This window comes from Amblyomma americanum, chromosome 6 (assembly GCF_052857255.1).
Source record: "Amblyomma americanum isolate KBUSLIRL-KWMA chromosome 6, ASM5285725v1, whole genome shotgun sequence".
Taxonomy (NCBI): Eukaryota; Metazoa; Arthropoda; class Arachnida; order Ixodida; family Ixodidae; genus Amblyomma; species Amblyomma americanum.
In genome coordinates this window covers 98,141,129-98,156,881 of record NC_135502.1, presented here as the reverse complement: position 1 = coordinate 98,156,881, position 15,753 = coordinate 98,141,129, and the positions used below count along the sequence as shown (strand labels likewise).

Sequence of the window (15,753 nt, the reverse complement as noted above, 5' to 3'; positions counted from 1 at the left end):
ATGCATAAATTACTGTCGTTTTGGTCACAGCAGCAAAACCTGCCAATCTGCGACGCGTTACCGACTATGCGGGGACCATCATTCCTCAGGCCTTTGCACATCTGAGGGGCCCAGTTGCGGGCTTTGTGGTGGCGTTCACCCTGCTGATGATGCTGACTGTCCTAAACGTTCTGATGAGCAGAATGTTCAGGAAATCATCCATCAGAGAAGGTGCTCTAGAGCTGATGGCTGTGCACAATTAGACCGGAACAGGCATACTTATGCAGGATTTGGTAGGTACTCTGGGTCTGAGGTAGATGCATTACTGACTAAGTCTGTGGTCTCGGCTGTCGAAAAGGCGTTTGCAGGCGTTGTGGATCGTATGTTCTCTACCTTCAGTGGAGCTCTCTCCCAGGTTATTTCCAGTCAGTTTTCCCCTTCAACTGTTGGTCTTCCCGCTCCATCAACTAGTCCTTCACATAACATCTCTAGTGTCTCTCCCAGACTCGTGTTCCTGCTGCGTTCTCGTTTGTGCCTGTGCATGGTGCCGGGGATAGCAGCCCCTCTATCGATTGCACTTCGGACGTCTAGATGGCGAATCCTTGCCACAAGCGTCCAGCTCGATCCTTCCTCTCTGTCGAAGTCTGTCCTCACAAACAACAAAAGCAAGAAGGGTTCCCTCAGTAATCCGCATAAAACTGATGTGATAAAGGAGGCTGTCACAGCCTCTCTGCTTTTACAGTAATCATGGCGGGGTTAAAAGTACTACAGTGGAATTTCCGTTCAGTCGCATTTTCTTCCCATGATTTTAGAATTACAGAACCTTTCTCACAATTAGAGCCGCACATAATTTTACTTTAAAAAACTTCGCTTACTGCTACTAGGCCATTCTCTCTCAAAAATTTCCCGGTATTCCGAGCCGATCGCAATTGCGGCCAGGTTGGTGGCTTGTTGACATTAATTTCTTCTAAACTATTTTATCAGTGCGCATGTGTCACACCAAATTTTAAATCCTGACTGCGAACTGTGCTGTTGATATCGCAATTCGACAGTGTGCTCCTCTTACCGTTGCTACTGTCTACTTTCCATCCCGTGTCCACAGTACAGTTTATTTAAACGATATTTTGCGTTCTGCCAACAGAGTGGTCAGAGCTGGCGATTTCAATTCTCCTCACGTAATTTGGAGTTTCCGTAAAGATGCATGTGGGCAGCTTCTTTGGTCATGGATATCGGTAAGGAACGTGCCTTACTGCAACAGTTCAGGAGTCGCTTACATGCGTGCCTTATTCTCGGTTTGTCATTGACTTACATTGGTAGTGAATGGGGTGCAAATTTAATCTTCTCAAAGATTCCAAGACGGGTTTTGTAATTGATAACACTCGGCTGATTCCCATCTTGTCTAATTTTATAAAACTTATTGAACGCAATGTTTACAGCCGTCTTGCACATGGCGTTATTCTATTACAAGCCTTCAGCGCTTCAGGTGGGGTTTCGTCGTGGGTGCTCGATCTGGACTGCTCATTTGGATTTGGAAAGCAGATTTCGGGTTGCAGTGACGAAGAAGGAGGTCCCGGCTTTAGTCACTTTGGATATCGCCAAAGCACATGAGAGTGTAGAGCATTCAGTACTCTTGAACAAGCTTGACAAAATTCGGCCACCTTTTTACATTCTTTTATGGGTACAGGAATTCCTAGAAGAGAGTCTTTCTTCTTTTCCGATGGTTTCTTTACCTCCGAAACCTTTTCTCAAAACTATAGGTGTGCCTCAGGGATTGGTACGGTGACCTTTACTTTTTAACATACTCATGCAGGACATACCTATTAAGGGTGACATCAAAGTGTATGTGCGTGCAGATGACGTACCCTTTTTCGCTTCTGCTAGAGACATTCATGCACTCTACCAGCTATTGCAAGCCCACCTCAATGTCCTCGAAGTTTGGCTGTGTAAGTTGCATTTAATTCTCGACGTGAACAAATCTTAATAATTAATAATTGGTTTTTGGGGAAAGGAAATTGCGCAGTATTTGTCTCATATATCGTTGGACACCTGAACCGCGCCGTAAGGGAAGGGATAAGGGAGGGAGTGAAAGAAGAAAGGAAGAATGAGGTGCCGTAGTGGAGGGCTCCGGAATAATTTCGACCACCTGGGGATCTTTAACGTGCACTGACATCGCACAGCACACGGGCGCCTTAGCGTTTTGCCTCCATAAAAAAACAGCCGCCGCGGTCGGGTTCCAACCCGGGAACTCCGGATCAGTAGTCGAGCGCCCTAACCACTTAGCCACCGCGGTGGGGCTGAACAAATCTTCCGTCCTAGTTTTCCGTCCAGCGTTCTCTCTTCATATCTGTCTACAATATCGTGGTAACCAAATCCCGCAGGTTGAGTGCTTAAAATACTTACGTATAATATACGACCCTCCTCTAGACTGGCGTCCTCATATCAAGAAGATAGCCCTCAAAGGTTAGCGAGCTCTCGGTCGCCTGACACCAATCAGCAATAAGAATATTGGTATGCGCAGAGACACTCTCTTATTTCTCTAAGAGAGTTACCTAAGACCAATTTTGGATTTCGGTTGTGTTCTGTTCTCCGGTTGTCTTAGATACAAAATTCAACCTCTAGTGCTTTTGGAGAGGCACGCTCTACAGCTTTGCCTGGATTTGCCAAAATCAGTGGCAGATTGCGTCATCTTTCTGGAAGCCCGCTTATATGACTTGAACTCTCGCTTCCAGATACTCACAGTGCGCACCTTCTTACGGGGACTTGAGCCTTTGCCTGAAGTGGCTCCTCCAATGTTTTTTTTTTACAAACCCAGCTTTGTATGTAGATAAACATTGGCCACGCTACAAACTGCCTCAATTTGTTTTTACAGAGTACCTGTTGTCTACAACTGCTGTCTCGCTTAAGTCCATGCAATTCGTTAGAAATGTGCAGATGCACCAAGTGTTCGCTTCGACCATACGCTGCCGCTATATGCAAAGAACATGTCTGTCATTGTGCTAAATGGTCTTCTAGAAGAATGTTTCTTCCAGTATCCGAGCCACGCAGTTATTTTCACAGATGCCTCTCAACAGGGCGAAAAAGAAGCAGTAGGTGTTTATTTCCCAAGCGCTAGATTGGTGGTATTCTATCAGGGTCCCTGATTATACACCAGTTTATGCTGCTGAATTTCTTGCTATTGGTTTGGCCCTTCAAAACATTTCCCGCAATAGTTCTCATGTAATCATTCTCTCTGACTGTCTGTCAGTCTTGACAGTGCTTGAAAGCTCGAGGACTAGTCTCTTGTACCGATCCCTAATGTACTTTGTACCCTCGCATGTGCAAAGGTGCGTTTTCAGTGGGTTCCAGGGCACTGCGGCATTATTTGAAATTCGATGGCTGATTTAAGAAATCGGCCATTAATGGGCCTGTTGCCCATGTCGTTCCAAACTTACCCTACTGACCACGACCCGTTATGAACGTTTCTAACAGCACCATTACCTGAGCCATGAGCCCATCCTTGCTACAGCGGATTTCGAGCATTTAAAGTTTCCATGGAACATACGTTCTTGCGCATCAAGGCAATATTAGGCTTCCATGACGCTGTTGCGCTGCAGGATTGTTCGCCTTAATCTACATTTATGCCGTTCTGGGTTCACGCCGTCGAATCTATGTGCGTCGTGCGGGGACGTTGAAACGATAGATCATTCCACACTTTACTGCCAGCGGTTTGCACGACACAGAATTAAATGTTTGCAAATTCCTTTAGCTCAATTAAGGCTGCCGTTTAATCTTCCCGTACTCCTCTCCTTCGGTGCAACCGTCAAAGGGCATGCCGTTAAGCAGGCGTGTGAGCTTCTTCACAAGTGTATCATCGAAACCGGGAGATTTTTGTGTTAATTTCTCGATGCCTCTACTTTTCTATCAAAATTATTTTATTTCTGATAATTACTTTAACATTTAGATATTCAACACACCGCTTTGTTTTCTCGATTTTCATTCCGATTTCCCCACGATCTCTGAATATTCGTGATTTTTATTTGATTAATTCTATTTATTTTCTGTCACAGATTCCTCTATATATATTTATGAGCCACTTGAGATAAACCTGGATGAATTTTTTCCTGTTTGGAGCTGCACCAAACCCTGGCCAATCAACCGCCGTGGGTATGTGCCTTTGTTTTTGTGGCAACAACAACAACAATCGCTCGTCTCCTGACTTCTGATAACTTGCCGCAGCAACATGCCGCATTCTTGCCTTACCGGGAGACAGCGGACGCCAGCAGTGAGGTTCAAGGTGCAGAATGGTAGCAGCTGTGCCTTTGATGACGGCACTCGAAGTGATCATTGCAGTATATGTAGTTTGTACATGGAGCACTGTAGAGTGTGAGTAACCATTGCGGGAAAAGAAATCATTAACTTACCAACGGAAAGACTGGCTGACCGCCGAAGATCGCGACGAACGGTGATAGTCCTGCTCTCGCGTTCTTTTTTCAGTCGCAGTACAAATAAAATACAAATGGTTTCTTGAGCAGGACCAACCCGTGCACAGTCGTTTGGCTCAGATGTCTCACGTGCGCATGAGGCTCGGCAACTAAAATTAATGATGCACATTAGACGCCAAAAATGTACATAATAAGACCTATATCCTTCAGCTGCAATCATTTGCTTGTCCACCAACATTTTTCAATTTCTTTTCTTTTTCCCACAGTGAATCAGATACGATTACACAGTTACAAGGAAGGTTACCATTTTCTTTTTCTTAGGCACTGTCATTTCACATTGCCAAATCTTTGTACTCTCTCACCTCGAGTTGTTCCCCATCAATGTGCAGGGTGTAGTATTATAATTATGCCAATAAACGAGGTATTTATGTCAATTTGTTGTGTGCTGTCTTACGTTTAGCGTGTCGATTTATACACCGAAGGCGCTAATAGTCGCTGCGTAAAAGTACAGAAGGTGCAACGAACATACACGCTGTGGCATGGGATAGGCGATTACAGTAGACTCAACATCATTCAAACTTGGATCATTCACACGCTTTCGGTTGATTCAAACAAATTTCTAACTGTTGGCCATTGTTTGTTCCACAGTTTCTCTTAATTCATGCTTTTTGTTCCCGGCGCACGAAAGGACGTTGGTCGAGTTCGGATACGTCAGGCTAGCGGAGCCACATCAGGTGAATTTTTCCCGGTCGTAGAACGACACTGCGAACGATCGTCCAGACATTGTCGTGAAATATTATTACGTGACGGCAAGCCGATGAAAGCACGACAACATGACAGTGTTATCATTATTTTAATGGCGCTGACGGCCTGGCGCGAGCGCTCCCGCCGGCGCCCCTGCATAGTTCGTCGTCTTCTGTATAGTCCGCCACAATATGAATGTGTGTATGTTCGTGCTCAATACATAGTTTTAATTCACTGCAACACTTGAGCCAGCCTGCTTCAAGAGCTGGAATGACAACAAACGACCAATCAGCAGTTATATTGCTGTTTATTTATGCATCTCGTGACCTAAACACCAACTACCAGAGGTGATCATTTGACCTTAAATGCCTCGACCTCAACTCATCCTCAAATAAAATTTAGTGACTTCACTCAACCTCAACCTCACCACTTGAGGTTGCGGCCTCCTCAGCCGCCCTCACCGCACTTTTCCAGTAGCCACAAGCGACCTCACTCAACTTCACCTCAGCCTCGTATTGTGAGTTTGAGGTCGGATGCTGGATCTCAAAAAATAATTACTGCTCTTTCCGTACGACCTGCCACGGGTGGCAGGTGGCGTCGCGTGTGGCCACCACGGGCGCTTAGGTTGGAGGTGCCATGGTTGACCACCTACTAAGGTTGGCAGGTGGTTGCATCACACAGGGGAGCCTGGTCTGGTGACATCACTTCCCGCCAGCCAATTCCCTTCCTCCGGTGTGGTGACGTCACGCCGGACAAGCCAAAAAGCCGCTTCAGTGACTACTGATTTCACTGCCCGTCAACTAATAAAGACTTCTTCTAGACAACGCCGGGTGGCGCGGGGTCGTTGCTCTGGAAAGGAGTCTATGCCACCGTATAATATTGAAGATAAATAAGCCACCGAGTCAGTACACCATTAAGCACAAGATTCTCATTCAAGGCTGCGTACGCAGTGGCCGCCCATTTACGCCCTACTCACATGCTTGGACAGGAAAAAAATACATACAGGCGCACTCAGATTTCCCTAATCAAGCGAAAAGGGTCAACACCGTTTTCATATTCAGCTGTTTATTGCATGTTCGCTATCCATCTTGGGACAACTGGACAAAATATGAGTTATTTGGAGCAGCGAGTAATTAAACGTTCTCCTGACTGTGTGGAAGTCAGGCAACAGTGGCACGCGTGCGGTTCGTGACGACGTAGATTGACGGCCACTTACAGCCTTGGTCAAAAGTCTTAAAGGGGCTCTGAAACGCCTTCCGAGGAGAGCACATTAACTCACTCAATCACTGCACTGCATTTCAATGAAAACCAGAGCCATATAATACCCTTCTACACGCAGCAGACGACCCAGAATCATACGTCAAAGTTGGTGAGCCCTTCCCTGCGACTTTTCTTGCTCGCACCACCCTCCGTCCCCCGCATCTGCGTAGACAAGGTGAGAGGTGGCCATTGGTTACATTCTTGCAGACGTCAGGCAGCTACCGTGGCCGCGGCCAATAAGCCGCTTAGCTCCGGCGGGTCGGGCAGCTACGCTCCCAGAAGGGGGTCGGCGAAGGAGCGCCTACCTTCCAGCGTGCAAAAAGTGACGAGAGGAGAGGGAAAGGCGCGAAGACGCTGAAATTCGAATTTTAACTACAGATAACTCAGCTTCTACAAAGCGCATTTAAAAAATCCTTACTGGACACTATTCGTGAAGCGGCGTGCTTCAATATCCCATGCATGTTGCGACTTTATTAGAGCCCCCTTCACATCCCCTTCAAGGCCACAGCGTTCATCTGCAGCGATATGAATGTTCCTAGTATGCTCCGTACGTGTAGCGGATCATTCAAAACACAAGACAAAAGGGAAGCTTCTGTACCGCAAGAAGAAAACCTACTGCTAGCATTTTAAGGTCATTCGGTCTTTAGTAGTGCCGTAATGGTTCTGTTATGGGGCTGAAGCGAAAAGCCTTCGGCTTTAAGGCTTTTGACCAAGACTGTACTTGCTCGCGACTGAACAACTGAACCGTGTGTAATGAGCGTAGGGGAGTTAGTTGTTCTCTGTTCAGGCTTAGGGTGCGGAGGGGCGAAAGGGGAAGTTGAAGGGGGACAAAGGCAACAGACTTGTGTCCTTCACTTTTCTGTGCAGCTTCTGCCCTGTCTCGGTGGCTTCACCACAATGTGCCACGACCGGACACGAGTAGGGGCGAGAGACCGAACACAAGTAAGTTTTGTAGCAGACGACAGTGCCAGTCTATAAGATCACTCAGGCTGCTTCAAAATGGCCGCCGATGCCACGGGCATTGTGGCTTTCAGCCGATAACTTGAAATATTTCTAGCTCAAAAACGCGCGTAGCGCCCTTTTTAAAAATACACATAACGTCGTGGCAAGTAGCTTCAACGCAAAAGCATGATTTTTTGGTAGACCATGTCATGACCCCCTTCAAGCTGGAAGGCTAATAACCTAAAGGATGGTGTACGTGCTAAGAAAACTTGCACACTTTGACTTTGCGCAATGCAATCTACGTTTCCATTTACTTGGCATTGTTGAGTATGGGAGTGAGAGAAGCCCTTAATGACAGAGAAATGAATAGTCGAGGAAAAAAGAATCAACAATCGTTACAGTTTCAGCGATGCAGAAGAACTCAATTTATATCAAAATAAACATCAAAATATTGAAATTAGCTTATTTTCGCATAGCAGCACATCCATGGCCAATATCTTCAACGTGTCGACACAAGCTCGGCAGGCCAGCGTAAGTATGCATGCAGGTACATAATAGCAGGGGAGGTATAGGTACACATTTGACATGCTTCAAATAATGAATGTGGTTTAATTCTTAGTCTTTCTAGATATAGGACTCCTATAGTAGAAAACATGCAATTAAGCATTCGCCGCACGGCTTAATGGTTTGAGGACGTTTTAAGGGCAGGAATCGCCATTAAATTTCGATAAATGTCTTGTAGCAGTGAAGGACCTTATACTATTGTAAGGCGAATAACAGTAAGGACACACAGACAAAAGAAACAATTGCCGCATGTAAACAGTACGATTACTAAGAAATATTGTCTTGATATGCCCTTCGTCCCGCAGCACGAAATACTAATTGAATCCTGCAAAGCGGGTTCGTTCTAGAAGAAGCGGCACCTTTTCTCCGGATTCATTGCAGTTCCGGAGGCGCACTGGAAGGCCACGGCGAAACTTTCGCTGTTCTTGACGGCCTCATTGCAGATCGCTTCAGACATAGTACTTTCATCGGAGGTGTTTGGCGTGCACAGTAAGTAAGACATGAGAACGAAGAAAGACTGCAGGCTGTCAAACATTCGGAGTCGCTTGTAGTCGGTGCTCCCAAGAGACTGCAGTGCGTCTAGGGCGATGGCAAAAGACGCGGCGGAATGGTAGATCTCCAAATGGTCGCTCCTGTATTGAGCCGATTCGGCAAAGCATCGCAGTCTTCGGAAAGCTTCGTCGAGGGCAGTCGAATGGTTGACGAGCTTGGCAAGGAAGATTTCGAAGCACGCCTTGGCTAAGAGCGTTCCCAGGGCTCCGAACTTGGCAGTGTCGCTAAGCTGTCGCCTGTAAAGCGGCAGCATCGCGAACATCGGAGCCGATGAGAGCGTACGACTCGTGTTGTCGAAAAGGCTGTATCGCTCCCTTGCCACGAGGTCTTTGACGTTGGTGGTAGAAATGCGGCCTCTGAAAGTTTCGTAATGATGCTCATGGCTGCGGCGACGTCCATCCAGTTACTTATAAGCGAAGTGCGGTTGGCGAGACCGCGTTGGCCAAGCGCCTCTTCAACGACCCTCATATTGTCCACGTGTAACTTTAGACGGAAATCGCGCAGCTCGACCGGAACTCTCCCTCTTTGATGACTCCACTGCGCTTTCTCAGACACCTGCTGCACTAGACCTCTTGCGATGACTTCGGCCATGGTGCGCACGTAGTCGTGGTCTTCGGCGTCCACCTTCCACAGAACGAAGCGCCCGAAGATGAGCTGCCCCACGAGCATCTCTGTGAGATGCATACAATCGGCGTGCGCTTTCCAGTCGGCGGATTGGTCCGCTCGGGCGCTGGCGCCTACGTAATCATACCAGCTATTGGCGAGATCCTGGTTTACGTAGCGCCTCATTTGCTGCACAACGCACCAGCCGAGGTAGTAATGAAGGAACCGCTTGCCAACTCTGGCCAGGAGCTCGTCAACCTGTCTGAGGTAATCCGTGTTGATGATGACGACACGCGCGCTCTGCGAAAGACAGCTTTTCGGCGACCTTTCGCCATGTCATCTCAGAAACGTTTTTGGTACCCGCCGCGGTGGCTCAGTGGTTAGGGCGCTCGACTACTGATCCGGAGTTCCCGGGTTCGAACCCGACCGCGGCGGCTGCGTTTTTATGGAGGAAAAACGCTAAGGCGCCCGTGTGCTGTGCGCTGTCAGTGCACGTTAAAGATCTCCAGGGGGTCGAAATTATTCCGGAGCCCTCCACTACGGCACCTGTTCTTCCTTTCTTCTTTCACTCCCTCCTTTATCCCTTCCCTTACGGTGCGGTTCTGGTGTCCAAAGATATATGAGACAGATACTGCGCCATTTCCTTTCCCCAAAAACCAATTAATATTAGTTGAGCGAGACCTTCGATGTTGCTGTCTACACTTTCGCCAGTTATAGGTATTCTTTGCAGCAGTGTCGCCAGGACGACTTCCTCGACTCGGACAAACGATTGGTAGTCGAGCAGATGGCCTGGTGAGCTTTCGTTACCGACGTATATCTCCTTGGTCCCGTGTAAGAAGCGCGCGTAAGCACCGGAGCGTAAAAGTTGACCGCGCGCACGAAGCCATCCGCGCAAGAAAGTTTCGTCCGGCGCGACCTCAAGCACGCTGCTCGAATTGCGTACGGAGCTTCGTATGCGCAGTAGCGCCGTCACCTGGAATGTGGCGTACACAGAGGCCGCTGTGAGCATCAGGCTGGACTTGGCGAATACACGTGGCCAGGTCACTCCTGCAATCTGCAGCTGATGGCGGAATGGGGCCAGCTCGTCAGCTCCGTCCACCAGGACTGCCGTGCACGACTGGTAGAAGGCGGCGACCACCTGCGGCGGCGTTTGAGCGTGGGAAGGAACGAGGACGCGTGCCAGGATCCAGTGCACGTCGCCGATGAACTCGTGCAAGTGACTTCGGTAGACGGAGAAGTTGTGCGACTGCGCCCAGCCGCTGCAGACGTGCGCGTAGAAGTTGGTGCATGGCGGCCTGGTCCAGTCGACGCTCGCCTCCAGGAGGGAGTCGAGCGCCGTGCAAGAGGCCGTCGTGCACACTATGTCTTGCGGGTCGGCAGGCACGGAGAGGAAGAGGAGGGCGGTGAGGAGCACGCAAAAGGCTACCACTGTGAGCGAGACTGCGAAGTAGGAAAACAACATCTGTCTCTGCTCGGTGCCGTAGGCGAGGAAGGACTGAGTCTCGTTCTGCTTCCCGGCGGCGTTCATCGGTGACATGATGTCCTGTGGTGAGAATAAGTCCCGCGGTAGTAACTTTACGTTGCCGGGTGACATGCACTGATCCTGCTCAAGTTGGGGAGGCGAAGACACCTCACGAAGGAGTAATGGAATGGTGGTAGGTGGTATGAGACGTGCTCCAGACGAATCGCCGATTGGTAGCTTGGGGTAATTTTTTGTGATAGATGGCTGGAAACTGTCGGAAGATTCCGGGCCATGTTGCAAAGTCGCGCTAGTTCTGGAGGTGGACGATGGGCTTAGAAGACCGGAGCGTCGTGTGCTATCATAAGACAACGGCGGATTGTCTTCATACTGAGCCATTGGCCCCAGGTTGGGCGGCCGTAATGTGCGGTTGACGGGCGATGTGACTCCTGTTTTTCTCATTTGTACGTTCTTTTCTGCCTGTGACACTGCGGACACAGGTGACATGATTTCCGGGGGTGAACGAAGAGATGAAGACGGCTTGGCCCTGGCACTGCCTTTGCGCTTGGAATGCCCATGCTTTGACACTGCGCTGCCTGTTGTTGTCAGCTTCGCATTCGCATCGTCTAAGCCTACATTTGGCTTATCTGCTGAAGGCTTCGGTTGTCCTTCTAAGCTCTCAGCAGCGGAAGAGATTTTTTTCTGCGAAAAAAATGCAACTTTAGTGTTAGAATCTCGAAGCTAAGATAAATGGCAGAATTATACTGGTTCTGCAGTGTCACCCAATATATATATGAATAAGCCTGTTTAGCTTTTAAATTTTTTTTCGGCGAATTTTAGCACAATGTGCTGGTTCAAAGCTGGTCCCGTATAGAAACCGTGAACTCCGCCACAAAGCAACAAGTGGCTTCTGGAGGATTGTAACATACTATGCTTCTCAGTAATTTCTCACCATGTTCCACTGCTCTAACAGGGTGTAGGTTAGGACGAGTTGGAGCTCTATTTCTGGTAAAATAGAACGTGAAAGAGAGGCGCACAGAGATGGGGTGTGACGCAAACGGAGCCCTACCTCCTGCTAAATCTTATGGAATAATTAGTACGCAATGGAAAAAACAAAACAGAATAGCTATGTGTGTTTACAAGATTTAAGTGTCCGGAATTTTGAAGACAATATGTTTTTTGGCTAAAAGAAAGGACGCCACCAATTGAGAAGCGCGCTGGATGCCGGTACGCACGGCGGAGCTTGCCTGCACGCCACGTTTAATTGATTGTTTTTGCGATATTGGACAGGGAGTCGTTAACAATACTTATCTTGTCGAATTCTGACTTGGCCGACTGCTATCGCGACAAAGGAATATTAATTCCTGGCTCGTATGTTTTGATTTACGACCCACAAAACTGTCAGGGCTCGAGTTTGGATGCCCATTGGTGACATGCATTAAAAACCTCATATGTGACCACACGGAGTTCAAGGCATTCGCGAAGCACAGAAAGAATGCATGAAACTTCCCTGTAGAAGTACTGACCGTCAGAATTTGGATGAACCAGACATTCTTTGTCAAACCGAAAGGCATTTGGGACATGAGATCCTTGGAGGCATTGCCATACGCCTGTTCTATTATACACGAGCAAAATTTCGCTGAGCCACAAGTCACTTCAGCAGAATTAATGTGGCTGCGTGTGGTATTTCCATAAGGTCAGTATTTTTTACTGAAATTGGAACCAACACCCACAATATACCATCGACGCAGTTGCAATACATATATACATACGCTTCAGTAAACCATTATTGTTTTTTATCGCGAAGAAATTGTCGTTTCTAGACGGTTACTAAAGTTCATGTACAGAGAAACATATTGCAAGGTTTTTAATTTTGGTTTCTATTCTTTTGTTTTGTTTGTAACCAAATTCTTTACAAGTTCCATAACTATACAGGCGTTGTACAATACGCTGGATGGGATGCTGCGGCACGCATTCCGGTATTAGCAGAGTTGTTGAACTGAAAACTTTACGATGTCTTTATTTTCGGGGCGAAACTTTTTACACCTACATGCTGAGAAGTTGCTGCGCTAAACTTCTCACACCTATGTGCTGAGACTAACTCCGATGAAGAGACTGAGTGGTTGAGAGTGCAGAAGCTTACACAAGCATTTTGTGCGGAATAAGAGGAGAGCAGCTCATTTATACTCGCTTTTCCGAAAACCTTGAAAATTTGTACAATCAGAGATCTAAGAGGATCAGCTTGCTAGTTCAAAAAAGTACACGCCATTGCCTTGGTGTTACCTATCTAGCTAAACCAGCCCTGACTTGACGCACCCTTGGTGCATGTTGCCAGTAGGTGTTTCTAATTTATACGAATTATTTTTGTGCTTACAGATATCTTCAGTCTATAAGGCGAAACCTGTTAGTGTGACTTAACTACATGCGTTCTGGATAAATAAGTGTTGCTCCTGTAGAATGCTGAATGGCTAAAGTATGAGCTCTCCGAGGACCGCACGGTATCGTGACATTTGAAGGAAAGCACGGCTGGCACATGGCACCAATATCATGTGAAACGCCGAGTTCCAAAACAATTCTTTTGTCAAAGACCAGGGAGCGGCTCTTCCGATTGTTCTGCCCTAGATGATCGAGAAGGGGGGGGGGGGGGGTGAAGTGCCGAGTCTTTGGCTCAGGAAAGCTTGCACTCATTGGAAGAACCACCGCGTTTCCGTCGGCAGTGTGTTCCGAAGACGGTACCTCGCACAAATGATATGAATACAGTGCCCCCAAGAAAGCGCTTCAGTACCGGCGTACATAAGTCTCCAGCAATGGTATTCAAATTTGCCGTCTACGAGTAATAGACGTTTTAAAATGCCACCGGGTTGCACAATACAATTATAAGTACTAACCTGTGAATCGTTTGAAAGCAGTTTGCAGGATTTAATGGGGAAATTACAGCAAACTTCTGTCAGTAAATAAAAAAAGGCAGTGTGTAGGAAAGTCCGCTACGTTATCCTCTGTACTTTCGCATGAACATTTGTGATTCGTAGAGTAGCCAAACTTGCCGATCTTTTTGCGTAAGTTACTTTTGCCTCATTTCTCTGCAGTAAAATTAAACCGTTCAGCTTTGCGTAGTAATAGAAAGAGCATGAACTCCGACCATGGCATAGCTATCTGCGCCTTTGGTCCCATTTGAACGGCGTCACTCAAGGTATGCCATTTGTGGTGCTCTTGAGCCGGTGTGTGAGTGGCGAACTCTCAAGCGTTTAACAATGCGGCAAGAACTTCATGCCCACGACTTCAGAAAAGACGCCATGTTGTTCGGATCCTAGGCCGATCATTCATAATGAAGGGAATGATGGCCACTGCCCGTAAGTTTTTATCATAGTTTTATGAGTTTTAGCCATGGTTAGCCACATGATCCTAAGTGGTTCGAGGTACGTTGTAGCCCGCTTACCTTCTGCGACGACTTGCGTGGCATCCTGCGACAGTTGAAAGCCGGGAGTTTCTTCTTTCTTATCTGCTTTCTCTCATAGCCAGGAGCCGCGTCGCCACAAGAAGAAAGAAAAAACAACGCAGTAACAGGTAATGAGCAATGATGATAACAATCAGTCATTGAGCAAAATGCCCTTCTAAACTAGTTCTGCATCACGAGTTACCATAGCTCTTGGCGAAAAATCGGTCCCTTCCTTAATGAGTGGTTTAAGAAATTTGGCTTGCCTATTCCTAATGAAATGGTTGAACGCTCCCCCTGCAGACATCGACGTTTCATTTGGAGAATTTTCGTTTTCAGAAAATTTTGCGAGGAAACATTTGCAAAAAAGTAATGTTCATGTGTATGAAAGAAATTTTGAGAACCAAAGTTTCCTCTATTTTTTTTAATTGGTGCCTTTTCCAGACTGCTGCACGGTAATAAAACAGCCATAAAAAGATTTTAGGGTCTAATTTCGGTGTGCAGTACTAACTAGTGTATTGTAGGGGACGGCTGCACTGAAAAAAGTTCTTTAGAGATTACCCGGTCTGGAGCAATGCCAGCCGCGGCACAGGCCACTTCTTCATCCGCCTAACGTCCGGCTGACGCAGCGCGCTAGAGCCGCATAATAATAATAATAATAATAATAATAATAATAATAATAATAATAATAATAATAATAATAATAATAATAATAATAATAATAATAATAATAATAATAATAATAATAATAATATTAATAATAATAATATTATTATTATTATTATTATTATTATTAAGGGCGCAGTATCTGCCTCATATATCGTTGGACACCTGAACCGCGCCGTATGGAAAGGGACAAAGGAGGGAGTGACAGAAGAAAGGAAGAAAGAGGTGCCGTAATGGAGGGCTCCGGAATAATTTCGACCACCTGGGGATCTTTACCATGCACTGACATCGCACAGCACACGGCGCCTTAGAGTTTTGCCTCCATAAAAACGCAGCCGCCGCGGTCGGGTTCGAACCCGGGAACTCCGGATCAGTAGCCGAGCGCCCTAACTACTGAGCCACCGCGGCGGGTGCGTTAGAGCCACATACTTCTTTCTTTTTTCTCTTTCTCTCACCTATTCCAGCTCTCTGATGTAATAATGTTGTCACTGTCTGTCTCGCAGCATGGTCACAGTGAGGAGATCTTAAATTCATTCTCTGTGCGTGTGTGTGTCTGTCGTGCCCGCAAGCCGACAGGTGTACATGATTTAGGGAAATTAGCCAACAGTTTTTCTAACAACAATTTTTTAATGAGAAAGAAAATGATTAAGTAATAATTCAGGAAGCAGATAGATTGACACATTGTTGAAGGAAAGGCTACACGCCACCCGCGGAGACACCCTACATGTAAAATTAGGTCGTGGTCTAGTTGGTACAAACAAACACAAGTTCATAAAGATTATTCAAGAAATAAGGACAATTGAGACACAAGAAAGTTCCTTAAGCACGCACATGCGCTGTGTCTTTGTTTCCCCATGTCAATCAGCGGTTGTCTCTCTTTAGTGCTTGCTTCGGTGTTTAATTCCTTGCTGTTCTGTTCTAAATAAATCCCATGACTTGCGCGTGTTATGTGAACTGGTATATATGCACCCCCCCCTTCCCCCGCCTCCACGCCCAACCATCGCTACCGGCGCGGTACGTCCTACCAGACCGCGTATGCCAAGTGGAGCGTGGTCGCAGGAGGAAGAGGGTAGTTGTAAAAAAAATCATGGTAGTTTTGCGTTGTTATTCCAAATGCGAATTAGGTGCGA

At 46.9% G+C, this 15,753-nt stretch overlaps 1 protein-coding gene across 1 annotated transcript; it reads right to left on the bottom strand.

Annotated features, from left to right (window-relative positions):
• Positions 1-85: 85 nt before the first annotated feature.
• Positions 86-14,068, bottom strand: LOC144095404 (uncharacterized). Its single transcript, XM_077629157.1, has 4 exons — positions 13,961-14,068; positions 9,747-11,226; positions 9,032-9,133; positions 86-228 (listed from the first exon to the last, which is right to left on the bottom strand). Exons 1-4 carry the CDS (start codon positions 13,982-13,984, stop codon positions 86-88), a joined length of 1,749 nt encoding a protein of 582 aa, XP_077485283.1. The 5' UTR covers positions 13,985-14,068.
• Positions 14,069-15,753: the final 1,685 nt, after the last annotated feature.